This window comes from Pisolithus orientalis (genome assembly GCF_024613125.1).
Source record: "Pisolithus orientalis strain OTSU chromosome Unknown F5J12scaffold_7, whole genome shotgun sequence".
Lineage (NCBI taxonomy): Eukaryota > Fungi > Basidiomycota > Agaricomycetes > Boletales > Pisolithaceae > Pisolithus > Pisolithus orientalis.
The window spans coordinates 1,168,587-1,194,653 of record NW_026260788.1 but is presented as its reverse complement, the minus strand read 5'-3'; the positions used below and the strand labels follow the sequence as shown (position 1 = coordinate 1,194,653).

The following is a 26,067-nucleotide window of genomic DNA, read 5'->3' as shown; positions in this document are numbered from 1 at the left end:
CCAATGCCACCCATGTGTCATTGAAAGATTGCCAAAAATGGGTATTTGTACATATTATTTTACACATTTGCACTATATCTTAGATAAAATATCACATATTTGCTATAATCTAGCCAAACCTGACCATTATAATGGCAAGTGGTCCATTACATGCTGCTTACAATGGGGGCACATGACAATGGACCAAATAAATTTGCGACAGAGTAGGTGCATGGGTGACACAGGTGGTAAAGCGAAATATAATGTAGGAGGCTGGAAAACAAAGTGAGAATTCCAAATTTTATTGAGCAATGTTCAACAGGGGCATGCAAAGTGGATTTACCATCAATACCCTTCTTCATCAAAGGAAGTGGACTTGGGGAGATTGAATGTGGTTGACACACTGCAATCAGTGACACTTGATCACATGCAAAAGTAAGCCCCTAATCCCTCAGGACACTTTGGGTATAAACTCACGTCACACGTGCTAGATATGCACACCATGCAAGATGCTTCATGGACGCTTATCACATGGGGTTGACAGGAAGGAAAACAGCATGGGCGAGCAAGAAATACTGAAGCCATTGAGTCCTCTCAAACTCAATTCTTGATGAACTTAAGAAGGCTAATGTATCATAAATTTAATACAGCACTTTGTGTTCCTATCGGCTTCCTGTGTCATTATTCTTAAATATCTAATACCTACTGGTCATGTATTTACACAAGGTGCCTGCCATGCAAAAACGGCCTTATTCTAGTACCTACTGGTCATGTATTTACATTTTATGACAACACTGGCAGTAGTATTTCATTTCTTGCTGCATAGTAGTCCAGGTCACATCTGGTCACAGCAGGTCACAAGTGTCACAGGTTAGTGGGGTGTGCATGAGCCCTATCTTAGACACGGACGTGGACATGTTCAGTAGATACATGATCCTCACAGAAATCTATAACGAGATCTCAGTCGAGTGCATGAGCGGCAAACATCTATATTTGCATTACCTATAACAAGATCTAAGGTAACGACGTGAGCGCAAAGTACATGAACACGGAACAAGACACTATACCCACCTCAGTCGAGTGTGCGAGCGGCAAACGTCTGAGGTGGTGTTACTACAGTAGCGAGTTAAGTACGCTATACGAAACAAAAGGGGTGAGACACGGGTGTTGAACCCGGTGTTGAAACTACAAGCACGGTCATAGCGCAAGTCCTTGTACCATTAATTTATACGTATGAAACATTTGAAGACAATAAAACAAAAGTTACTGCGCTGTATTGTCAGCGCTCGAGAACGACTAAGTATTGTGGTCTTGTAGACCTGTAAACAGGAAGTGTTTCCCACGGTAAGGAAAAGTAGCGTCAATTAATGAATGAAGACTACGAGTGACTTGCCAAATCTAACACTCCCCCTCAAGTCGGATGTAGGCCGAGTTCAACTGCAAAATGCTTCACCTTTGGAGACAGAAGCACCTTCGTTAATGTATCGGCAAGCATGTCTGCGGTCAGGCAATATATGAGGCGAATTTTGCTGTTCTCTACGACCCAGCAAATGAAGTGAAAACGGATATTGATGTGTTTGGTGCATGCGTGATACTGGTGGTCTTTGGTGGGCATGATGGCTGATTGATTATTGGAAAACAATGTGGTTGGCTTGATGAATGGCTGAAAAAGCTCTCTGATGAGCAACCGAAGCCACAAGGCCTCCTTGGCCATGTGTGTGGCTGCCACATACTTGCTCTCAGTCGTTGAGAGCGAGACAATTTCCTGTCTTTTAGAAGACCACAACACCACTCCGCCATCTATCAGAAAAGCATACCCTGAGACCGCTCTGTGGTCTTCCGCCATACTGCCATCTGCATCTGCGTACCTGGTCAATGCACTTGGTGATCCCCCATATGTGAGTCACAAGCCCTTCATCCTGAGAAGGTACTGATAAATTCTCTTTACAGCTTCCCAATGAGCGATTCCAGGGTTGCCCAAGAAATGTGAGACAGTTGTTATGGCATATGAGATGTTGGGACGAGTGGCAAGGGAGACGTACATGAGCGATCCTATGGCTTCTCGATAGGGTACATGGCACATCATAGTGAATTTGGCACCAGTTGATGGTGACTGCCCAGAATGCAGTCTGGTGCTGGGTTCCATTGGGTTTGACACAGGCTTGAGCTCGTCGAAGCTGAAGTGTCATATGATGGACTCGATGTAGGGGCATTGGCACAGGGAGATGGTACGTTCGTCTCTATTTCTGGTTACTTCAATGCCCAGCAGCCAGTGAAGTTCCCCAAGGTTGGTAATCTCAATGTATTTCCTGACGTTGTGCTTAAGCTCCTCTATCTCATTTAGGGACATTGCAGCGATGGTGCAATCATCAACATGGATGACAATGATGACAAGCTCACCGGTGGTGCATCGTCTGAAATAGACGGCCTGGTTGACTGAGCACTGGGTAAGGCCCAGCTCATCGACGAGGATCTCCACTAATCTTTGGTACCAGCGACGGCTGCTCTGCTTCAAACCATACAATGTCTTTTGGAGGCGACAGACTTTATTGGGGTGATCAGTGGACTCAAAGCCTGGGGGCTGCTGCATGTAGGTAACCTCATCATTGGTGAGTGTGCCATTCAGATATGTGCCTTTGATATCGATCTGATGGAGTTCTAGGTTTGATCATGCTGCCATGGCAAGGATGGTTCGAATGGACATGAGCATTGCGACTGGGGCGAAGGTATCGAAATAATCAATGCCTTCGACTTGAGAGAAGCCTTGAGTGATGAGTCAAGCTTTGTACTGTACTACATTTCCAGCAGCGTCTTTCTTTGCACAGAACACCCATTTGGATCCAACTATGTTGGCACCACAAGGTGCATCAACAAGTTCCCAAGTACCTGCCCCATGTAATGTTGCTAACTCTTCTCTTATCCCAGCCTCCCACTGTGGCCAATCTGGCCGATGACGAGCCTCAGCTAGTGAGGTGGGCTCAAGGGCTTCAGACTCAGCAGTGACTTCGTTCATGGCCATAGCGAGGTTGATATTGCAAAGGGTGTCGTCAGGATCGTCTATGATGGATGCAAGCAAGGCTGCGGCTCTGTCCTCCCCCTCAAGCCTGGTGGGATCAGCTTTGTCTTCGACTGTGGTGGGGAGCTGGACTCCTTTGGGTATGTTGGGTATACCGCGACTGTTAGTACTGCCTTTACTGGCAAGGATATCAGCAAGTCGTTGACTGGGCTTTCGAATGCGCTTTGCAGTGGGTGGGTTGGCTGGAAGAGATGGGGGTATGGGATGGTCTGGAGCAATGGATTCTGGAGCAACAGGTGAGAGCAATGGGGCTGTGTTGGTCACTGCAATGGGAGCTGGAGGCATTAACATCGTGTTTGGTAAGTACCCTTCTTCTTCCTCCCCCTTGCAAGGTAACGACTCAGCGGAGGAGGGATCCCAATACACATTTCTTTCAATTGTAACTGACTTCTTTTCAGGCCAGTACACTCGGCAGCCATTGGGGCTGTTATCGTCAATTCCAACCCAACGACCCTCGACAACACGCCCTCCCAGTTTGGTTCCTCCCTCAGCACGTACCCATATGTGCGAGCCCCATGTGCGTACCCAACTAAGGTCGGGTTTCTGTCCTGTAGCAGCTTCGAGAGGGGTTCCACCCTCGAGCGCTTTTGTGGGTGTCTGATTTTTCAACCAGACAGCATGACAAATGGCCTCACCCCATAGGGCGTGTGGTAAGCCACTCTCGTGCAGCATAGCTCTGACCTTTTCCAGCAAGGTATGATTGAGGCGTTCAGTGATGCCATTGTGTTGCGGGGTGTCATGAATGGTAAGTTTTTGCTTCGTGCCACTTCCCTTGAGGTGCATGACAAACTCTTTTCCTAGATATTCACCTCCACAGTTGGAGTGCAAGACTTTGATGACAGCGTTGTGTTGGGTGTGACACCAGGCCTCGAAGTCCTTGTAAGCTGTGAAGGCTTCGCTTTTCTGGTGAAGGAGGTGGATGTGCATGAGGCGAGTCTTATCGTCTGTAAAGGTAATGTAGTAACATCTTCCTCTGAGTGTTTCAACAGGAGCTGGTCCCCATACATCAGTGTGGACCTCAGCAGCAAACTCCATGGCGACGGGTTTTCTAGTGGCCTTTGCGTAGACACAGGCTTCGCAGAAAGTAGGTTCATCCTTTGACAGGTCGAATTTCAAACCTGACATGAGCCCATTCTCAGCCAGGTGACAAGTGACAGTGGGTGAAATATGTCCCATCCTGTGATGGAGTTCCATGATGGTGATGGTCTCGACCGCTGCACTTGTTCCGTCATGCACACCATCGTGGATGACTCGGTAGAGACCTGCTTGGGTCTTTGGTATGCACCCGATAACGTCATCGTTGGGACTGCAGATGGTACAGGTTCCATCAGCAAAGGTAACGGAATATCCTAACCGATCAAGATGTCCGACGGACACCAGGGTGTAACCCACTGCAGGAGAATATAAGACTTCGGTGAGTCTTAACTTTGTTACATCGCATCCGTTTGGGACCTTGATAATTAAATCACCGATTGCAGTTGCATTAAAGGATTGTTTGTTAGTGGCCATGAACGTTTTGGGCAGGATGTCAGTTAGGGACAGGAAGCGATCTTTGTATGGAGAGATGTGCCATGTGGAGCCGGAGTCATAGAGTTCTGCGGTGGTCACGCTGACTGGCCCATCATGCACAAGATTGACCAGATCAGGTGGTAGGTAATCTCCATCATTTCTAGTGTCTCCTATTTCACTGAACAAGTCTTCCTCAGTGGGGACGTAGTTTGCCCTTTCTTCATCATCATTGCCAGAGACGCTCAGCAGGTCAGGGATAGGAAGATCATCATCGAGGTCATTCACAGCGATGACAGAGAATGCTCCTTCCTCCTCAGAGTCGAAAATCACTGCATTAGCTCAGTCCCTTTTCACGTCATCTGTTGCACCACAATTGGCTGACCTATCGAGTTTCAGGCATCTATATTTGAAATGCTCTCTCAATCTGCAGTTCCAGCAAGGGCTGCACTGACAAGCAGGGCCTGTGGAACTTCCTCCCTGTCATCTGTCTCTCCAATTTCCTCGCCCATGACTGGAGGAATTCCTGGGGGTCATGGCCAAGGCTTCATTGCCTTCACGAGCCCTATGTTTATAATGTGAGTGCCACATTGTCACACACCAAAGGTGTTTGGTGAGGTGGACATGAATGTAGCTGATGAATGGAGGTGAAGACCATAGCCCTCATGTGAAGAAGGACAGCCAGCAATGTCGGCAGTCATCCCTCACACAAGAACAAGTTGTCGGTGCCAAAGAAAAAGGAGGAGGCAAGTTAAGCGCCAATAAAGTTCTTAAGTGCCCGTGTATGGCATTCCGGTTTTCGACGTATCTCCACCAATTCTGCAGACACCAAAACCATTCCCACACTCGCTTGTAGTGCTCAGCCATGCGATCCTACCTTCCAAGATTGGAAAGGATTTGTGCACTCCACATGTTTCTACAGCACTCCCTCCAAAAGACGCTCATTTCACTAATTCTTCTGATATGGCTGCCTCCACATCAGTCATTTCACTTGTCCCCTTTGCTAGGGACCATGGCTACATATATCTACCAGGAGTTCCTACCAGCTTCTGTCCTGAAGTGTCCTGGTACATCCCACCCTCATCTGCCCCCTCTCAGCCCATCCAGCTTGGACAGCATGTTCTTTTTGTCAGTATGACCTCCAGGAGGACGTTCTTTGGTCACCTCAGGTCTGTCATTTGCTTGGAAAGGTCTTATGTGGTCGTTTCAGTCTCTCCAGTCCAAGAAGCATATGGATCCTTCCTCCCTGCCCCCCGGCAACGTCTTCATACCAGTCTCATCCATCATTCTTCCAAAATTGCGACAGCTACAGTATAATCTACTGTTCTCCACTCTCCCTGATCGCATCCATGACGAGTATGATGCACATCTTGCCTCCTTGTTGCAAGATACAGCAGAAGATGCTCCCCCTTCATCCTCTCTTCCAACAGAGCCTCGTTCATGAAGTTTTTATTTGCTTCACTGAGAGGATGGTTTGGGGGGGAAAGTTGCGATCCCCTATGCTCCTGTCACCCCACAGACCCCCAAAGCTTGACCCCTGTTGACATCTGACTCACCCTGTCTGCTTTTGGATGTACTATATCGGCATCAGATCAGCGCTGCCTCTCTGTCATCCCACTTTGGCCTAGAAGCAATCTCTTCAAGATGTGACATGCACAGCCTCCCCCTAATGTGATTCCAGTGCGCTTTCTTGGTTCCTGACATTGCTTGACTCATACTTTGACATTCTGACTGTCTTTGACTCACCTATTGCCAATACTTACCAATCTTTTGACTTTGCTTACTGATTCTTCGCCTTTTGGCTTACTTATCCTTACCAATGCTTACCAATGCTTTCCAAGATGATTACCCATCGCTTACATTCCTTACTCATCAGTTACCAATCACTTACCAGGTGTTTGCACCTTGTTTTCCATAGGCAACGCCCCTGTACTGTATATAAGTCACTGTACTTAGGTAGCAAAAAAAGAAGACATCAGAGAGCCCCTCTTGCTCGCAATTTATCATCTCTCAGTAAGTCATTCATCAGCTTCAATAGTTGAGACTTTATTAAGGGTCTAGCTATCATCTACTTCGCTTATCATCATCTATCATCCATATACTTTGCCCCAAGCCCTCCCTGAGCTCAGTGCAGCTTAGGACATTGAATTAAGTCACCATCCATCCTTCTGTAGGCTGACAGCAGTCTACCCTATCGCTTTCTATCACATTCTTGCTCCCTCTTCATCAGGAGCACCCCCAACCCTCAGCACTCATCTTTGAGTGTTGTAGCTCGCAAAAACCCTCCCAAAGAACAGGTTCTACCATCTAGGTACCGCATAGGCACACCACCACTCGCTTTCATTGTCTTTTGTGTTGGTTTTGGTTGGTTTTCACCACTGAACCTCACTTTGACTCACAGTGTCTCTTTGCAGTTTCATTGTTCTGACTCCTTGATAATGAGGGAAATAAGGATATCAGGGTCAATGGTTTGAGTTGGACTGTACAGACAAGCGGTTGCGAGTTGGCCAGATGTGAAGCTGGCAAGGTATTTAGGTAAGGATTGAATGATAGCCGATTGATAATCCTTTTCTTCAATCTGTACACTGATGGCAGCTAACTCATCCCTTTTCATATGCAGATTGTCCAAGAATTGGTGGACATCGCCATCGACGGGGCATTGCATGCCCAGGAACTTTGTTCAAAGATCCATCTGAGCGTAAGCTCCCTTTTTGGTGTACTCACAGACAATTTCACTCCACATGCCTGTGACATTTCTGAGGCTGCGTACCCACAGAGCAGTGGAATCCAGAATTTGTTGAGTGAGTAAATGTTTCACCATACTCTCACTTTTCTGCCATTTGGTGAGCTCATCAGCATCGGGGGGGATTACAGTCACATATCTGTCCTCATCAGTGGAGGTTGTGCTGGCAGGGCAGGGTGAGGTGCCATCAAAGTGAGCCCACAGCTCCTTGGCTTCAATGGCAGTCTGGAAGCGAAGGGAGAAAATCGCCCAGTTCGCGCCTTTGATGTCGAGCTTCAGAATGTTGCCTGGGAGAGTGTCTGTAGTGAGGGGAATGGTGGTTGACATAGGGGTCAAAGGCTATGAGCAACAGTGAGAGTATCGAAAATTCAGGTGAGACATTTTATAGGCTATTAGAGCTCGGGGCTCATAACCTCACAGAAATCTATAACAAGATCTCAGTCGAGTGTGCAAGCGGCAAACGTCTATATTTGCATTACCTATAATGAGATCTAAGGTAACAACATGAGCGCAAAGTACACAAACACGGAACAAGACATTATACCCACCTCAGCTGAGTGTGTGAGCAGCAAACATCTGAGGTGGTGTTACTACAGTAGCAAGTTAAGTACACTATACAAAACAAAAGGGGTGAGACACGGGTGTTGAACCTGGTGTTGAAACTACAAGCACGGTCATAGCACAAGTCCTTGTACCGTTAATTTATACATATGAAACATTTGAAGACAATAAAACAAAAGTTACCACACTGTATTGTCAGCGCTCAAGAACAACTAAGTATTGTGGTCTTGTAGACCCATAAACGGGAAGTGTTTCCCACGGTAAGGAAAAGTAGCGTCAATTAATGAACAAAGACTACAAGTGACTTGCCAAATCTAACAGATCCTACAGCTTGCCTCGAGCTCAGCTCATCGTTCGTGAGGCTCTCTCCCACTGCTCCACCGGAGCTTCAAAAAGTCAGATGCCTGATGACGAAAAAAAGAGTGCACCATCGGATAACTGAATCGGAATCCCCACAAGTTGGCTCTGGCAGCCACTGTTGCTGTCGACGGGTTATCAATTTATGAAGGGCGTGCATGTAGTGTCTCCTGCTCTGTTCGTTCGTTTGTAAGGGCAATCTTCAACAGTTTTTGTGTGGAGCCTGGGCTTTTAGCAATGTTCACCGACCTGTCACAACTGGGTCACAGCTGTGTTACAATTTACGTAGTTCTCCAACTCTAGCGTCATGTAATAGCAGAAGTATGACGGCGGGTCGGGTGGTTTGATGATTTTCTCAGTATCGAGAGTGATAGTAAGTCCTCTGCCAATTATTGGGGTCACTCTTTCGGGAGGAGACATTGAATAGACCCAACAGTCTGGGTGAATGCCAAATTTGCTTCACAGATCGTGAAAGTCTGAAGCGCTGACGCTGGCTCTGTCATCCTCCAGGCTCCTGGTATGCCGCCAGGCGCCAGGCGAGCCCCCGGCGTAAATTTGCATTCAAGTCGGGCTGCAAATTGACGGACAAGTGAAATAATGCAGCGTTGACTTGGGAAATTACGACGTTTGACACGACAGAAAGCAGTGAAGTCATCTCGACCTGGCTGTGTCCATCACTGGCGTGCTTCTCAGTAACCCCGAGGCCTCACCCTGGATCGGCTCTTGGGAGTCGGAGACAATTTTCCTCCGACTCACCTTCCAAAGTCGGCTAACGCTCAGGGCTCAGCCGCCATCTCAGCTCCCATTTCCATTTCTGCCCTTCCCCCCTGACGACGACGTGCGTTTCGCACCCCATTCCATTGTCAGACCACTGATTAGACACAAACTCTATGGTAGAATACTAAAATGCTGTGGGAACGTGTTTAAGTCTATTGCTGCGTGTTGTCGCATGGAGTACTGGGCCAACTCGAGTTGGCATTTAATTACATATTGCCATTGACGCGGATGCGGTCGGTACATGTTATCGTCCGGTGTGTCCAACGCCACATGCCGTGTGTAACCTCATCACCACCGATTTGTCTCGACTCACGGGTCTCTTGGATAGCGGGTCGTCACAGTTGCCCAGTGTGTGCAGCTGCAGCTATCTGAATAAAGGTAGTCTTGAGTGGATTGTTCGACGTATCGAAAGGCAGGCTAGGTCAGTCTTTTGAATGTGGCCACTGAACAATTTGACAGCAGTCTTCACCCCGTTCGTTGTATTCATTAACTGCCCTAAGTTACCAATGTGAGTGGCTCGAACATTGACATTGAACTGTTGCTTAGCGGGCCAATTGAAACGCCTCGTTTCTATCTCTTCAAAGATCTGTTAGACGCACACAGTCACACCTCTCCCAGTGTAAATCCGTTTTGGCATTAGTCTGCCATCTGCGATCTAACACACTTCCCTCGTCATGTTGCTTAGCAGTTTATTGATTCCGACCCATTCACTAAATGAATCAACTCCCCGGGTACGTTCATAGGTTCCAGGGAGCCTTCCCTGCAGAGGGTTACTACGAAGATGCAACGCATCGCGTATGGTCACATGCTCATGGCCAAAGAACCCAAGCTTACCAGGCACACCAACAGCAGTATAACATCCAAGACCAGTTCACTCGAACTTTTCCCAATCACCCCTTTCCTGCTCACTCCTGGGCCTTAGTGGGAGTGTCGGGTGCAAAGATGGCAGACACCGCAGTACTTGGCCAGCCAGTGACATTTCCGTTCAGCAAAAAGACGGCAAAAAATAGGGTAATGAAAAGTGCCATGTCCGAACGTCTGGCCACCTTTTCGTCCCACGACCCAAGGAAACGAGGTCAACCTACGGAAGAACTAATCAGGCTTTACGAGACTTGGGCGACAGGTGAGATAGGTGCGGCATCTCTGTTTTTCATATCTTTTGCGTAGTATGGGAGGGGAATGCTGACACGAGACATCGCACAGGTATCATCGTTACTGGCAATATTCAGATAAAGAAGGATCATCTGGAAGCTACAGGTACAGAGATGCGCCACACATCTATATATTTCTTTGATGATCACCCATACGCATGTGAATTTTTTTATAGGGAATGCAATCATTGACAGAGAGTTGTCTGATTACCTTGAGGACTATCGCGCACTTGCTCGTGCAGCTAAGGCGTGCGGGAGTCTTGTCCTCGGACAACTCAGTCACCCTGGCCGACAGGTTCCCATCACAATCCAATCATCCCCAGAGTCTGCCTCGGACATTGAGCATCCATCTGTGGCGGGTGTATTATTTGCCCGGCCAACACCGCTGACGAGGGAAGAGATTGGGGATGTAGTGCAACGTTTTGCATATGCTGCATCCGTCCTTTTCAAGGCAGGATTCGACGGTGTGCAGGTGAACAACCATTATATAAAGTCCCAGGAATTAGTGATTGCTCACTTGATGCCTGTGTCACGCAGCTTCATGCAGCCCACGGCTACCTTCTCCACCAATTCCTCTCCAACCGAACCAACATTCGTACAGATGACTACGGCGGTCCGTTGCTTAACCGTGCCCGCCTCCTGCTAGAAACAATCGCTGAAATCAAGCACACCGTTGATGATCCGTCATTTGTGATTTCGGTCAAGCTCAACTGTCAAGATTTTTTATATCCCAACGATGGCGTTTCCGAGCAGGAGTCCATTACGTTGACAAAGATGCTTGAATATGCTGGCGTTGATCTCGTGGAGATTAGCGGGGGAACGTATGAACTACAGCTCGCTGGAAAATCTTGTAATGTTGGTCTCGCCTTATTCCCCATGTGGATTTTTCCTTTTGTCTAACTCGTCGGGTGCGGTCCGTTTTCTATGTCGCACTCGTCACTACAGAATTTCTCGCGAGAAGCGTACTTCATTGACTTCGCAGACCGCTTACGTCCACACCTCTCTTGGACTAAGGTCTGCGTGACGGGGGGGTTCCGCAGCGCTTCTGCCATGGTCGATGCAGTCCAGCGTAACTCTACAGATGGTATGTGCGAGACTCTACATTCGACATCGAGGACGCAAGTGTGTTAACCTGTAATCTTTTTTTTTTTTTCCCAGTCATCGGCATAGCACGCCCGCTTACGGCGGAACCCTTTCTTATAACGGAAATACTGCGAGGGGACAAACTGCGGGCCAAAGAAAATAAGTTCCCTAGCAGTCAAACATATCATGTACGTTATCTTTCCGTCTCCATTGCTTCCTTCGTTCTGTTTTCATTTCCTGAGGTCAAGCATACCCATTCTGACTTCGTTCAATTGCTGTATCACCCGATTTACTAGATTGCCGCAGCATCGTCACAGATAGCTGAGATAGGCAATGGATACGACATCACCGACTTCAGTAACCCATTCAACGTATCGCGGTTCATCGCAAAACTGCAGCAGGAATTGCCTACTGCGATGTCGGAGACAGCATTTACTGGAGAAGAAACTCATTGTCTCTAATATTAGTCTATTTGTGTGTACTGATTCTCCGACGTGCGCTTGTACGAGTAATAGGTCACGAGTACCCTTAATATTCTAATCGATTTGCCTGTAGTACACCAAAGTTGTATGCGTTTATCGTGCTACGCTCGGCACATCATTATTTCCGTACAGGTGATCCCTATCCAAGACGGCCATTAAAGGCTATTAGGATCAGGGCCTGGGCACAGTGCCACCATACTGAGCTGCACACTATTTGTGTGCGCGACGTAAAACGCATCTACAAACCTCGCGGCATCCTGGCATGCATCTAAGACGGAAGCGTCAAAGAAAAAGAAATTGACAAACCAACCTTCAGCAAATCATCACACTTCCCCCTATCGATTGGACCTTCCCTTCTCCCATCCAACTCTATAAGCCTCCATTCCACGTTCTCTGCTGTTTCCCCGGGTTCAACTACAAACTCAGCGTCACCTGCCACCTTCCGCTCATGTGCACGAGCACTTGGGACCGGGGCGCGCACAAACGCAGTGAAGTGCAAGTTCGTCTCCATATCGGCCGTAGATGCATCAGTTTGCCCAGCCGTCGCTGCGGACGAATGAATTGACGCAAAAAGTGGCGTCGTAGCGAGGAGGGCGGAACGTTCCAGCGGTGTTTTATCTGCAAAAATAGAGTCACGGACAAGATCAACACGCGGTATACATCAGAAGGAGATAACGTATTCGAAGTCGGTCGGAGATAGAGAACACATGTCAAGATTACACCGGCACGCAGTAAGGGACGAGATGAAGAACGAGAAGCGGTGGGTGGTGAGGTAGTCGCACCTTTACACTCATCTATAAACTTGGCAAGGGGCGACTCAGGGATTAAGGTCACATCCGACTAAGCAAAATAGGAGAGGATGAGGAGTGGCTCCGACATCGTACGACGAAGAGAACAACACAGACATTGGAAAGAGCATGAATCAGCGCCATGGTCCCGCAAGCGTTCGGTATCTGAGTTGCAGTATCATCAAAATGGTACACCAGAGTCAGCATCACTGAGCAACCCTCGCAAACGAGCCTGCCGGGGTCGCCGTGCCCGTAACGAATGGGCGGCGGTAACCAACACAGAGGCAGACTTCAAACGAGGTTAGTAGGACTAGACGTACCGTCTGCTTCATCCAAAACACGGTTGGATCGACGATTCTCCCGATCTCGCCAGCCTCCTCCTTAATCTTGTTGTCGATGGTTCTCGTACAAGGGAAACAGAGGCAAACGGCTTTTGCGCCAGGAGTTACCATCGCGAGAAGCTATTCCACATCCGACAATCAGAGTTAAGAGTTTGATATTCGAGTTTGAAGGAAGTAGTAGCATCAGAGAGGAAGGTAGCGGTAGGCGGTGCAGTTTGCGGAGGAGTTAGTCACTGATTCATGGATTGCGAGCATTATGCACAAGTGTGGGAAAATTGCTGCTGGTGCTGCCCGCGCCCTCTTCCCCTTGACCTAGACAGCTTACAAGGAGTCGAGAGGCGAAGATATACGACCCACGAGCTCGGAGGGGACATACAGCCCCACTCGGATGATGTATGGAAAGTTGACTCACCACGTCGTCGAGGCCATACACATCCTCAAAGTGTGCTTGAGACTTGTTGAGTCCGGCTGCGTACGCCCACTACCAAGTGCCGGTCCAGCATCATGCAAACCAGTGTGGCAGCAGACGGCAGTGAGAAATTATCAATCACGGCGATGGTACGAAAGAAAGCACCGATCCGTATCCCATGCTATGCCATCAGAAAGATCATTAGTTAACCTTCAGGACGATCTGCTTACATTGTTGAAAACCTGAGACGATCATAAACGAGTATACAAGTCGTTCAAGGGTTAGTGAGAGGATCGGTTTAGGCAGTTGTATCGCACAATCGACGTGAACTACTGCTGACCTCTGGGTTACTCTCCAACGGGATCCACCTGTCGGCTTCCTTTGACATGATTGTGAATGATTAGGCGAGTGCTGGTACTCAGTTTTGGGATTGTGGCCGTTGTTCCACCGACGAACTGAGGTAACGTTGGGGCACGGCCGGCGGGTGGCTGGTGACGTCTTCATTTACTGATACATATATGGAAATCGGTATGCTATCATCCCCTTGGAAGCTCCTTCGCATGCCGATATATCGACGAAAATCTGAGATTCAGAAGTCACCCGGCTGCGGAACTGCGCACGCTTGTATCACGAAAAACCACGCTGGTCTGCAGTCACCGTATCTGGTGCGCAGTGGAGGCTGAGGCAGGTAGTGCTCCGAAAAATCACATGCGGCGTCCCCCTACCGGACGGACATTACTTGGGTCCGGCCAAGTTTTTTCGCTTGGATGCAATAGCTTGTCATGCATCACGGGGCATTGCCAAATACTAGGCTTTGTGGGAGTAAAGTTAGTCAGCTCGATCAATTCGTGCACCTCTCCCCTCATCTCATCGATCGCGCTCATCTGGCTTCCCCAGGCCCCTGTGGCCCAGGCTGTTTTTGACTCATCATGAAAACCTGTGTAGTTGCAAGTAGATCATGGCAGCCAACACTACGTGACGCCGTTTCCCCACCATCAGCTTCTGATCTGCCCATCATGTCAAGACGCCCATACTTATCCCTTTATCTAGGGCGTGAGGAGGCGAGGACATGCTCCTGCGCGTAGTATACACGGACGCAACATGACGCCGAGCGTGGGTGATCGAGCAACGAATTCTTCCACAGTTCTACCGCGATCGATATGTTGATGGAGTCCGAATTAAAGTGACATCACATATCTTATCTCTCTACTAGGAAGGAGAACGAAGCATAAGATAACCTACCAGGGAAGTACACAGATAGAATTGCAGGGAGTTGCGGGCCTTGAACGTGATGGAGAGATAAAGCGGAAGGGATAAGAATTGTACCCGATGCGGCCGGGGAAGATTGCATGCGAGAAATTTTCTGGAAAACGGCGCTAGTGAAATCACCACGAGGCACTCCCCAAGTGTGGTCCAGGAGACGTGCCGAACCGAGCTGAGTGAGCGACAGGCGATATGTAGATTCAAATGGATAGGAGCGCGACGCCGGAACCACTTGCCTGGAGTGAGAACAATAATAAAGCAGCAATATCAGCAGTGGATGAACTAAGAAACCTGATACTGCCCATACCTGCCTGCTGGCACTGTGGGTCAACCGGTCACCCGTGGCACCGTAGGAATGGCCAAACCTGAATTGGAAACGGTGGTTGCAGGGGACTCATCGGGACTACGAGAACGCGGCCAGGGGTTGGCCAGGGGTGCAAATGCAAATAAATATATGTAAAACAAAATGAAATAGATTTGTCAAAGAACTTTACCCCGTTGTGGACGTATGCGACATTCTCTTTCCGATAATTAATCGCGTTCTTCCAGCGCATGTGTAATAGATACATGCTCCATGGGTACATATATATACCCCCCAACCCAATGCAACGCTCCCTCAGGCTGACACGCCAGGAAAAGTCCTCAGTGCTACAGATCACCCCTCATTGTTATGGCCTACGAGAAGAATGCCAACTTTCGTCTGAGGATAGCAAGGGACATTCTCCGTATCCTCATTGCACCCCCGCTCGCACTCTCCCTCGTTGCACATATTGCACGCATTCGTATGGGCTGGTGGTCACCACTAGCATATGTCTCGTCCATCGTCTTCGCGGCCATCGCTAGGGTACAGTATACGGACATGGCCCAACAGAGGGAGGCCAAGCAGCTAGGAGCCAGACTTATCCCTCGGGTCGTCGGAAAGTGGCCTGGGAACATAGATGTCATGCTCAAGCTCCAGAAGAGCCTGTCGTCTGGCTATATTTATCAGGGATACCTGGAACTCTTTGAAGAGTATCAATGCACCACTCTAAATACACGCTTCCTCTGGATGGATAACGTAAGTTGCCATTCCTCTCACGAGGCACACCGGTCGTCATGGCTGCTCAACGAGGTCATTAGATCATCTCAATGGACCAGGAACATTGCAAGTATGTCCTTGCTACTGGATTTAACAACTTCTGGAGAGGAACTGCCCAGAGGGAGCGTCTGTAGGTTCAGGTCATCTCCGTCATTTGTGCAGATCTGATTTCTTCATGTTCTTTCAGTGAAACCTTCCTTGGAGACGGCATTTTCAACCGTGACGACGAGGTAGGGAAAGGTTATGATATTTTCCTTCCTGTCTCACATGTTTACGAGCGCAGGTCTGGAAAGCGGTAGGCCAGGTGCCTTGCCAAGGCTTTATCCCGGTCTAACCTAAATTGACACCTAGCACCGGACACTTGCACGTCCATTTTTCGCCCGCGATCGTGTGTCCGACTTCGAACTATTCGAACGATATACAACTCGCACTTTCACAATTCTCTCGGAAAAAGCTGCTTTGAACGAACCTATAGACGTTCAGGATCTTTACGCCCGTTTTACGATTGACGCTGCTTCAGAGTTCCTCTTCGGAAAAAATCTCGACACGCTTTCGGGCTCTCTTCCTCGACCTAGTTCTTCCTCACCATTCGAGCGTGGATCTGTGACAGATGACGCGTGGGGGACGTTTACCAGGGCCTTCGAGACGCTGCAGCGGATCAACACTCTCCGTGCTCGAACAGGTCTCATCTGGCCTTTATTCGAGTTGTTCGACGACAAGACAGTGCCATATGTCGACACCGTCAGACAGTGGATTGATCCGCTTGTGAAGCGTACGCTGGAGGAGAAGGCGGCTGCAAAACGTGCCGGCGTCGAAAGGAATGTCGAAGAGAAGACGTTTTTACAGCATCTCGCTGATAGCACAGAAGGTTGGCTGTTTCTCCGCTATAACCTGTAGCCCGAAATGACGTCGTGCGTAGACGTTGGGAAAATCCGGGACCAACTTCTCAACATACTACTTGCAGCGAGGGACACAGTACGTCGTACGCAACGTGGTCGATCTGGGAGGCTGACTTGCAAGCTCAGACAGCATGCCTGTTGACGTATGTAACTTATTTCCTCGCCCTTCACCCAGATGTGGCGAAGAAACTTCGACAAGAGGTTGCACATATTTGCGGTGATCAACCCCCAACTTACGAAAAGATTAAAAAATTGAAATACAGTGAGCACCCCACTAACGAGCCCTGTGGATGCCTTCTCAACTCCCGTTTCCACACACAGTGAAAGCTGTTATTGACGAAACGCTGCGCCTTTTCCCTCCCGTCCCGCTCAACCAACGACAAAGTCGGCCTGTTCCGTGCACGCTCCCCGCACCAGATCCAACGTTCCCTGTTGGTTCCCAGAGACCTTTGTATATGCCTAAGAGCACGACATTCTTCTATTCCACGCTGTTGGTCCAACGAAACAAAGCACTCTGGGGCCCAGATGCGGACGAGTTCGATCCGGAGCGGTGGATTGACCCAAAGAGACTTTCGAGGTATACATCCAATCCAACGATGTTTACGCCCTTCAGTGCGGGGCCCCGAATTGTGAGTACTTCTGTACCTTCTATTTGGAAGCTTTCTCCGGCGGTGGTGTTGCATTCGTGGTGCCTTTGCCTATGTGACACGGCACAATTCTATGGGTCCAGTTTTCCCTCCTTTCTTATTTGCACTGGTTCCGTAGTGAGATAGATTGCTGATTGAAACTGCTTCCATGCTTTCACCTCTATCTCACCTCGATATATGCGGAATCGCGCCCACTTCCCAATGGAACACTCCTCAATACCGATACAATGGATTTTGATCACGCGGCGTACTATCGTGATGAAATCAACTCTTGCATTGCCACGTGGTATTGTGCAACATCTGACTGATGCACGTGGCTGACATGTGTGCTGTCGCATCCACCTTTGTTCGACCATACTCTCGACTTGACGTACTTGGCACATAAAGTGCATAGGCCAAAACTATGCGTACAATGAAGCCTCCTACTTCCTCGTCAGACTCATGCAACACTTTTCTTCATTCACACTAGCACCTGACGCCCAACCGCCCTCGTCACTTCCTCCAGCGGAATGGAAAGCCGGTCGCGGGCGGATGGCTATTGAGAGAATACGACCAGAGGCAGCGATGACATTATTTGTCAAGGTATGTTTTATCTTTGGGACAGGGCATTGGAGCTACGCCCGTGGATGTAACGGTGATTCTGATGGTTATGTCGTTAGGGTGGGTTGTGGGTGCGCCTTGGAAGAGTGGCTTCTTCGGAAGAAGCATGACTGAAGTATTGCATATTTCAACGGAGTGCTGGCCACCCGTGGACGATTGGATACATTTGATCTAGGACCTTCATCGACGCCCAAAACCATTGTTTTCTGGTCTGGCCGTCTCGCATGGGAAGTTTTGGAGATGAAGACATTTTATTCATTGAGTAGGCGTATGTAGGCTGGCAGGAGGAGTGCGCATGTATCTCTGCCGAGAAGCATTGCATTGCTTGTAGCATTACACACTACACGACGATCATTTTCTGTAATTATCAGAACTGAGTACGTGACTCGGACTTGCTATAATAATGGACAAGAGATGTGCAATTTTCATGGACAGCATGCCAGCCAGACAGTTCAATACGTGGACTATGTCTGACTTTGCATGCAGGTGAACAGCTGCTGTCAAATCGGACACCACATGGGCCTCCTTGAAGAAGTTTGTGGGGTTGCAGAGGGGAAACCCAGAGAGGAATCTGTAGGGAACCTCAGTACATCAGCAAATCACTTTGAGCTGTGGAGCTCTCCACAGTGTTCCATAATACACAGAGTCCCCTAGCTAGGTCCAGGCTGGACAGATGCACCCAACAACACTTTTTGCTATGGCTAGTTGCCTGTTACTATGGAATGGTCACATTGTCATGGAACTTTGTCCAGTATCTTACTTACTATGGATTGTTATGGAACTTTCATGCTTAGATATCACTGTACAAAACTGGCCAGACTGTATTCTCCTTGGGGTGTTGTCCAGTACTCCCCATCTCAATGTTTACTTTGCAAACATGTGATCACTCCACAACTAGGAACAGTTCACAGCAGGTATGACAGGAACAGGAGCATTGGCATCAATTGCATACTACATGTAATGACAGGTATGACAGGACTAGGTATTATGAAATCAATCAAGGACTGCCTGAATGTGCTGGTACCTCTCTACATTTGAATCAACCTCTTGCAGTGCAGCCCTGATATGAGGAGTCAGCACAAGCATGTTGGCTGCCCCAGTACTTACCATCCTTCCTTCACCCACTGAGAAAGCTGATTGTGCAACCTTGCACCATGATAGGGATTATGAAGGATGTCATTCAGCACCTTCATCATGCCATGGAAAATGGAATTGTAAGCCTTGCTGGAGAATTGAGGCATCATCTTTCCTGTGCTGTTCTTCACAAATCTGTCCAACACACAATGAAACTGTGAGAAAAGTTTGAGTTGCAGCAACTTGGGGTGTAAAATAACTCACTGTGGCTGTGATGAGAGCCAGACAGGAAAGGGGAACTGAATTGTTGAAGGACTCAGGATGCTTATCCATGATTTGATAGGTCCCAGTATAGTAGAATTGTATGACAGCTTCCTTGAGGGTGGGGTGAGCAAAATTCCTGGTTTTTCCCTGATAAACCAATCCATTAGTAGTGCAGACAACAAACTGTGTGAATGTACATTCTCGTCAAAACCATCTTGCAGGAAAAGCAAGTTGTCAAGGAGCTTTGGGGCAGTGGTCTCTATCCATTGTACATGAACCCATGGTGCAACATCAGAAGGAGGGATAAGGTTGAACACAGATGGCATGGTTGCCAGTGTAACTGACTTCAATTCTGAATGCCAGATAGATATTTTGTTGACTGAGTTGTGCACAAGGGTCAGAAGATCATGATCAGGAACAGAAGGACAGCCATTAGTGTGATGGTGGCGTTCAAGAATGTCAATGACAGCACCATGTTGGGAACCCTAAAATAACAATCTGAATAAATAAAGCTAGCAGGAATGGCATTTTTGTACCTCTGGCTGAGCCTTGTCCTTGGATTGTAAGCTTCACAGAGCTGCATTGTCATCCTTGTTGCATGAGTACTGAAACTCGTGGTCAGGGGGTAAGGAATTGTGGCAAATAGGATTGCTTGTCATCATTTCTTGGGAGAAGCCTAACAAAGAACATTGAGCCAATACCATAATAACCTCTGACATGTACCAGGATGAGTTGATTGCCTAAGATTCATTGCACCCCATCCAAATGCATCGTCCTCATCTTTGTTGGACTCATCACTGGAGACCTCACCAGCCTCTGCATCTGATGAGTTATTACTCAAGGACTCTGACTCCTCTTCTGAGGAGCCCTCTGATGACAGCTTCTCCAAACTCTTGTGGTGAATGTCAGTGGTTGCCAAAGTTTGTCTTGATGAGAGTAAGCTATCAAGGGAGGGGTCGATACAAGAGTTGGGCACAGTAGCAGGCAGCTGGTGGGGGATAAACCAAGACTGGTAGTTGGGCTGGGGTGTTGGTGGATGAGATGTATTAGTGGAAACTGGTCTCCCTGAATCATGGTGATATAAGGATTATTGAGCACTTGAAGGTCAGGTTCCATCCTGGGAGGCATGATATGACCTGGCTGTTGAGCCAGAACACTGAAACCAAAGTGATGGGAGTCTGTGGGGCACTGATGGAAGACAGGTGTTGCTACTGCTGTTGAAGACTGAGGGACAGGATTCTGAAATGAACATTGTATATCAGTGTGAAAAACACTCACTGGGGGCATATCAGCTGGGCTAGGACCATTCACAATGGGAGGTGCATAGGGTGGTGGGGTGACATTGGACTTTGCAAGCAGTTAGCTTGATATTTGCAAATAACTAGAACTGACCTTTGATTTTGCATTCTGGCCAGCACTGCAGCCCCCACCCTTTTTCTGCCAAGTGGGCAGAGGTGCAAGAGGATTTACAACAGAATTGTTGGGGAGGTCTGTCAACTTTTGTGTCTGTGGAGCTCGGCCTTCAATGGCAGTACCAATCTGCTCCAATTGCTTGGCCCTTCCACCTGAACCTGCCCCTGCCCTTCTGCTACAACAGAGTCCCACTGTGGCAACAGACTGAGACTCTTCAAGATTGATGGGTGGGCTTCCTAGATGCTTGTTTTTTGTGGGTTGAGTGCTTCCATCAGCCTCTGGTTGTCATTTGGCTTTTTTGCTATCCTTCTTTTTTGGCAGGATTGTTCCAGATTGAGTGGACATCTGAAGGTACAAGCAGTTAAGCAGAGAACAGTATAAGATGGAAGCCTGGGGACCATGATGAAATGACATCTTGTGAATCCATATAAATGTTGACAGGTTCATCATGAGATGTAAAACGAAATGATGCATGGAGATGGTTACCTGCTGCAAATGAATTGAAACACTTTACACATAACATACAGAATGTGAACTGAACATAAAATTCATGCTAAGACTACATGCCTTTGAAGCATTTATTGGGTATAGGAGGGTTATCCATGCTCCTTACCTCTTCACAAAGGCATTTAGAAGACATAATTGCTGAAGACATAACATCCATATCATTCTCCTGACTCAGACACATGCTTGAATTAAGTGCTTTGTGCTGGGCAATGATCTGCTGAAATGCATTCATCATCTCTGGTGGTTTCTTGTATGGCATGCTGGCCAAGAAATGATCAAAAAGGGAGATAATGTCAGAGAACTGCACTGCAGTTCTGCTCAGCAGGGACTGCCCAAGCAATACACACCACTCATTAGCCAGAGGGATTAGATCTTGAAAATATTGTGAGACCTCGAAATCCAGCCTCAATTTGGACAGGTCATTAAGGAATGTGAACTTGGTGCATCTGGCAATTTCGAGATCTTTGGCTGCCTTTTCACTCCACAAGCCAAGAAGTGTCTTTTCATGGCTGATATCTTGACACTTGTGGCCAAGTGGCCCATCATAAAGGATGAGGATCCAGATGAAAATGTAGAACAGGGATTCAATATCATCCACAAATGTATGGTGTATAGTAGTAGGGTGATTGATGAATATGCAGGTGAGAGAGGCACTTTTCCAGATTGATGGGACATTAGTCTTTCCACTTTTAGTGATGGCTTCCTTGAGTTGGCAAAGGATATTCACTGAAAGGAAGGGGACTGTCCCCTTTGTGTACTATCAGCTTCGAGTTCCAAAATGTTTTGCATAGTACTTACTGTGCTGCCCAAGTCATATTCCCCCTGTAATGTGACCCATACAGCAAATTCCCAGTCAAGGAGAAAGCTGCATGACCCATTTGCGAAGTCCTTGATCATCGTATTGTTGATGCTACAATCTTGATGGAGGACACCCCTCTCGAGAGCCTGCTGTTGGACTGTTAAAGCAATTAGTATTGATTTTACAAGTGGAAGAGGATATGTACTTTGTAAAATATCTTGGATGCATGACACGAGTTCCTTTTTTGTCTTGAACATTACCATTGGCCTTGCACATGGCTTCATAGCCAATCCCATGTGAGTTCTCTGAGACTTCATGCATGATTGCCACTTCTCATCACAATATCATTCAGTTTTATCAACAATGCCTGGCTCGACCTTGACAACCCAGTAGTGTTGCAACTTGGGAACTCCATCGATGTCCTGGACCAGCTTCATCATGTTGACTTTGTGTAGGGCTGTCCTCTGCTCTGACTCCTCCACCCAATAATCCTTGATGATGTAGTATTCCCCATTGTAGCATGCAAGGTAACAAACAGTACCCCTTCCTAGAAAGCCTGTGCTCAAGAATAATACATTGAGCACCTTGTAGAAGGTCTTGTTTACTTGGATCCTCCTGATTGCTGGGATGTGTTTGGGTGATGTGGGAGTCAGGAGTGAGTTTGCACTGGGGAGGATGCCTGACTCCAAGTGAGGAGAAGGTGTTGTAGGAGAGGGGAAAGGGGAGAGAGGTATCACAAGTGCTGTGCATTTGCAGCTGTGTGCAGGATGGGGGGATATCTCTATGGTCAAATCAAAGCCAAGGGTTGAGTGGGAGCTGAATGCAACAGCACATACAATGTATATGAAGACTTCTGTGTCAGTGTGGATATTGATAGAGGGTGAGATTGCACCACCAGAGTGGTTGTAAAAGTGAAGTCAAAGAAGTTCATTATCAGTAATTGATAATCCAAGGACATAGCACCTCCAGGGCTGGTCAATGAGGGTTAGATATGCCTTAGTGTCCATCATCTTCCCAAGGTGGGATGCTGGCTTGAAAGACTCCTTTGAGTACTCGGCAATGACTTTGGGACTTAACCATGTAATCTTGTTGAGGGATACCAGGGTGTTATTGACAAGGATGAGGTCAGGCTTTCAGGAATAACCTGTAGAACCTTGCAAGCTGGTTCTGCTCCAGTCCACCATCCATTGACACTGGGGTTTGCTGGATAGACTGGGCATCGTGGATTTGGTGGTGGTTCTGATAGCATTGAGAAACAGAGCAACTTGCTTTTCAAAGCAGAGCTTTTCTGATTCTACTGGCAGCTCTGAGGCAAGTGGCCTGGGTTGCTCAGGAGGTGAATCAGAGCCTGGGGGTGGATGAAGCTCCCAGTTCCAGCACTTTCTATCATCATCATATAGGCTGACCAGGCTGTCCTCTGACAAGCCACCCTGGTTGAAGGAGGTGGAATAGCTATGGACACGTGCAGGAATTGTTTTCAGAGGGACAATCAGGGACCTGGGAGCTATGGAGGTGAATGTATCTCTGAAGGACTTGAAGATAATATTTGTAACATAACCGAGGCTCTGAGGAGAGCTAACTTGTATCCATGGTTTATGGATGATGGTGCCCTCAAGTTCTGAAGCAGTGAACTTGTCCATAACATGAACTGTGTGGCTGTGTTTGGGTGGGGGGAGAGAACCAATCAGCTTGTAGGTACCATCTATTGTTTGATATCTGTTTTTGTTTGAGTCTTTGGACATTTCTGAGGGTTGTTGACAAGTAGGGTCACACATTTGAAAATGGTGCCACCACTCAAAATACTGATGCATTTCAACATTAACATGTAATAAGCTCTGGTATATGGTAAGGTAACATGTATGTTGACTAGATGGGAGGAGAGTCCAAATGACTTAGGGCAAAGTATGTATTTTTGTCAAAGTATTTGTTGAGATAGAATTTGGTAGAATGCTCAAAGGAGTTGTATGCCATCAATTGATTATCTGCAATTTGCCCAAAGCAAGGTATGAGATGTGTGAATGCCCAAACCTGACTGAGCAGGATGACATTGCCAAGATGTTGGCCATTTGCTCTCTTTGTGCACCTAAGGATATGTAGGTGTGTTGCATCTTCAGCTGCTATGTCAAAACATTACATAGACCAAAAAATGGTCTGTCCATGATCATCTTACCCCCCTCTTGCCAACAGGGTGCACCAGGAGATGGAGCTGGCCAACAACATGACCTAAGATACTCTTGTGAGTGACATGGAAAAGTAGTGTGGACCATGAACCTTTCAGGCCACTCTCTGGCCATTTGAAATGGGGGTCCACATTGATGATAGCTGCATCATAGTGGCCAAGGGTCCAGGTCTCACAAGGTGGAGAACAGAAGAGAGTCTGGGCAGGGAGGATGTCTGTGATATCATGTGTCACCATGTTCTGCAGCCACATCTTGTACCAAACCTGCAGATCAGTAAAAGGCAGGGTTGAAGAGCTTGATCCCTGACATTGACTGCTTATAGTGTGCACAGAGCTTGGTCCATACACCTTCTCACAATTTAGAAAATTGACAAGGGTGGCTCAGAGCTCAAGTAGTCCAAACTTCTTGGCAGCACCATCAACACTAATGCATCACAAGGGTGGGTTGTAGGAAAGGTTGATTGCCATACCATTTGTGATAAAACTACACAAGGGGAAGGGAATGGAGTCTGGATCCTGGGTCCTGAGGTGCACAGAGATGGTGAAGTAATCAGTGACAGGCTATGCAGGACCTGGCATCTTGGAAACTAGATTCACCTCCTCACAATCACTGATCTCACTGTCACCATCATCAGAACTCCCATCCTCAACCTCCAAGGACTTTTCTTCTGCATGACCATGGGAGTGAGTCTTCGATTCATATAATGATGTCATGAGTTCAAATGTCCTACATTTTTCAGCATGATTGAGGTACTGGCAAATTTGAGGATCATAGTTATTGTTATTGCTAGCTGATGCTGGGTGTCTTAATCTCTGATACATGGGCATGTTCAGTTACATCAGCAGTCCATTTGATGGTGACCCCAACATGCTTCACACTTGGTATGATGCTCTGCACTGAGTTCTAACTTGGGGATGTGCCAAGTTGTCGATGGGCTTGTTTCCCTTACCACATCATGCACTGTGATTGAGTATCAACTGCTTGTGTGCATGAAACTCATCCAGTGCAGAAGATATTATACAAAGATCATCATCATCAATGCAGTAAGCTTGGACTTGGTATTGGAAGTCCATGAGTGCATGAATAGCAGTAATAATTTTGGAAGGGGCTGCTCCAGCAATAACACTGATGATGTAATGTTGGACATCATGGTGCATGTGTCCAGTCACCTGCTTCAGCTTAGCAACACCACCTTTAAAGTGATGGAACCCTGCAGTAGGCTGTAAAACTGAGAAGCAAAAGTCGATTTTGGCTTCACCAACTGCATTTATGCACCACTTCATGTTGTGGTCCTAAAATTCCTTGTGCAGGTGGTGAAGGGGCTCCAGAGTTATAAAAGTGCTTGGACAAGAAAGTGGAATGTCCCTCCAAAATGGGTCACTAACTCCACTGAGGTGAAAGTGCTGTGCTTTGCGAAAGAAGACTTGGATGTTTGTAGGGTGGACCTTTGATTTCACTGCTGTGAGCTGAGCCAAAGTGGTGGACATGGTTCATGGCTCATGTCAGAATGGGTCTCCAAACTGTTTGTACATCACCATGGTGATTGGGGAAGTCTTTCCCCCAACAGCTGCGAGCATGGCAGCCTCAGGAGTGTTGGCAATATAACCTGCAATTGGCATGAAACAGTACCACATGTGCCCCAGAGAATCCAGTAACATAATGCCAAGTTTGGCAGCTTGCTTGATGGGTTCAAGTATGATATCCAGGCATTCATGAATGAGCCTATCTTCAAGGAGGCCACACATATGCTTGTTCTTGTGCACGAACTTGGGGACAGGGAGGAGAGCGGTGAGCATAAATGAGTTGGAATGACAATTTTAGGCATGTGGACATCTTGATATTTGCTAGGCTGATGAGAAGTGGATGAGCAACTCTGCCACCACATAAAATAGTAATATTTGTCTTGTCTGAAGAAAGTATTGTGCCAAGAAGGGTCACTCTGCTTGGAAGCTGTGACTGGGGTACATCAATTGAATAAAAGGATCTATAACTCGCAGTGGAAGCATACCTGCATATGCCAAGCATCATCAGTGGTCATCCACTCTGTATACACCCTACAAAGCTTCTTGGGTGTTTTGTATACATGCCTT

At 47.5% G+C, this 26,067-nt stretch overlaps 6 protein-coding genes across 6 annotated transcripts; 3 read left to right on the top strand and 3 right to left on the bottom strand.

Annotated features, from left to right (window-relative positions):
• Window positions 1-301: 301 nt before the first annotated feature.
• Window positions 302-558, top strand: F5J12DRAFT_717338 (uncharacterized protein; the record flags this gene model as incomplete). The annotated part of the gene is made up of 2 exons (XM_051741052.1): window positions 302-414; window positions 471-558. Coding segments are annotated over 2 exons (201 nt in total), but the record flags the coding sequence as incomplete, so codon positions are not given.
• Window positions 559-9,816: 9,258 nt separating this feature from the next.
• On the top strand, window positions 9,817-11,839 carry F5J12DRAFT_527189 (uncharacterized protein). Its single transcript, XM_051739887.1, has 7 exons — window positions 9,817-10,131; window positions 10,203-10,256; window positions 10,327-10,622; window positions 10,688-11,005; window positions 11,096-11,234; window positions 11,309-11,421; window positions 11,530-11,839. The coding sequence occupies exons 1-7, from the start codon at window positions 9,942-9,944 to the stop codon at window positions 11,692-11,694; spliced, it is 1,275 nt and encodes a 424-aa protein (XP_051602388.1). The 5' UTR covers window positions 9,817-9,941; the 3' UTR covers window positions 11,695-11,839.
• F5J12DRAFT_920192 (uncharacterized protein) lies at window positions 11,771-13,910 on the bottom strand. Its single transcript, XM_051749259.1, has 9 exons — window positions 13,841-13,910; window positions 13,594-13,781; window positions 13,484-13,495; window positions 13,257-13,325; window positions 12,824-12,964; window positions 12,621-12,668; window positions 12,498-12,555; window positions 12,026-12,333; window positions 11,771-11,972 (listed from the first exon to the last, which is right to left on the bottom strand). The coding sequence occupies exons 2-9, from the start codon at window positions 13,639-13,641 to the stop codon at window positions 11,871-11,873; spliced, it is 786 nt and encodes a 261-aa protein (XP_051602387.1). The 5' UTR covers window positions 13,642-13,781; window positions 13,841-13,910; the 3' UTR covers window positions 11,771-11,870.
• Window positions 13,911-15,027: 1,117 nt separating this feature from the next.
• F5J12DRAFT_817560 (cytochrome P450 monooxygenase CYP63) lies at window positions 15,028-18,170 on the top strand. The gene is made up of 8 exons (XM_051745135.1): window positions 15,028-15,573; window positions 15,636-15,724; window positions 15,782-15,824; window positions 15,946-16,462; window positions 16,615-16,755; window positions 16,815-17,122; window positions 17,528-17,722; window positions 17,800-18,170. Exons 1-8 carry the CDS (start codon window positions 15,187-15,189, stop codon window positions 17,848-17,850), a joined length of 1,731 nt encoding a protein of 576 aa, XP_051602386.1. The 5' UTR covers window positions 15,028-15,186; the 3' UTR covers window positions 17,851-18,170.
• A 563-nt stretch (window positions 18,171-18,733) lies between these two features.
• On the bottom strand, window positions 18,734-19,404 carry F5J12DRAFT_970389 (uncharacterized protein; the record flags this gene model as incomplete). The annotated part of the gene is made up of 4 exons (XM_051750073.1): window positions 18,734-18,800; window positions 18,848-19,029; window positions 19,079-19,225; window positions 19,276-19,404. The coding sequence occupies 4 exons, from the start codon at window positions 19,402-19,404 to the stop codon at window positions 18,734-18,736; spliced, it is 525 nt and encodes a 174-aa protein (XP_051602385.1).
• Window positions 19,405-19,754: 350 nt separating this feature from the next.
• Window positions 19,755-24,804, bottom strand: F5J12DRAFT_781332 (uncharacterized protein; the record flags this gene model as incomplete). The annotated part of the gene is made up of 16 exons (XM_051742550.1): window positions 19,755-20,143; window positions 20,215-20,317; window positions 20,357-20,425; window positions 20,471-20,727; window positions 20,978-20,999; window positions 21,105-21,258; window positions 21,346-21,701; window positions 21,797-21,954; window positions 22,003-22,108; window positions 22,160-22,553; window positions 22,942-23,036; window positions 23,204-23,249; window positions 23,295-23,541; window positions 23,826-23,880; window positions 23,968-24,240; window positions 24,574-24,804. The coding sequence occupies 16 exons, from the start codon at window positions 24,802-24,804 to the stop codon at window positions 19,755-19,757; spliced, it is 2,955 nt and encodes a 984-aa protein (XP_051602384.1).
• Between the last annotated feature and the right edge of the window lie 1,263 nt (window positions 24,805-26,067).

Coding starts and splice junctions, on each gene's coding strand:
- F5J12DRAFT_817560 (XM_051745135.1), top strand. CDS start 15,187: ATGGCCTACGAGAAGAATGCCAACTTTCGTCTGAGGATAGCAAGGGAC. Junction 15,574..15,635: donor GCTTCCTCTGGATGGATAAC/GTAAGTTGCCAT, acceptor CGAGGTCATTAG/ATCATCTCAATGGACCAGGA. Junction 16,756..16,814: donor GATTAAAAAATTGAAATACA/GTGAGCACCCCA, acceptor TTCCACACACAG/TGAAAGCTGTTATTGACGAA.
- F5J12DRAFT_527189 (XM_051739887.1), top strand. CDS start 9,942: ATGGCAGACACCGCAGTACTTGGCCAGCCAGTGACATTTCCGTTCAGC. Junction 10,257..10,326: donor GGATCATCTGGAAGCTACAG/GTACAGAGATGC, acceptor ATTTTTTTATAG/GGAATGCAATCATTGACAGA. Junction 11,422..11,529: donor CTAGCAGTCAAACATATCAT/GTACGTTATCTT, acceptor CCGATTTACTAG/ATTGCCGCAGCATCGTCACA.
- F5J12DRAFT_920192 (XM_051749259.1), bottom strand. CDS start 13,641: ATGTCAAAGGAAGCCGACAGGTGGATCCCGTTGGAGAGTAACCCAGAG. Junction 12,669..12,823: donor TGTTTTGGATGAAGCAGACG/GTACGTCTAGTC, acceptor ACTGCAACTCAG/ATACCGAACGCTTGCGGGAC. Junction 12,556..12,620: donor TGATTCATGCTCTTTCCAAT/GTCTGTGTTGTT, acceptor TATTTTGCTTAG/TCGGATGTGACCTTAATCCC.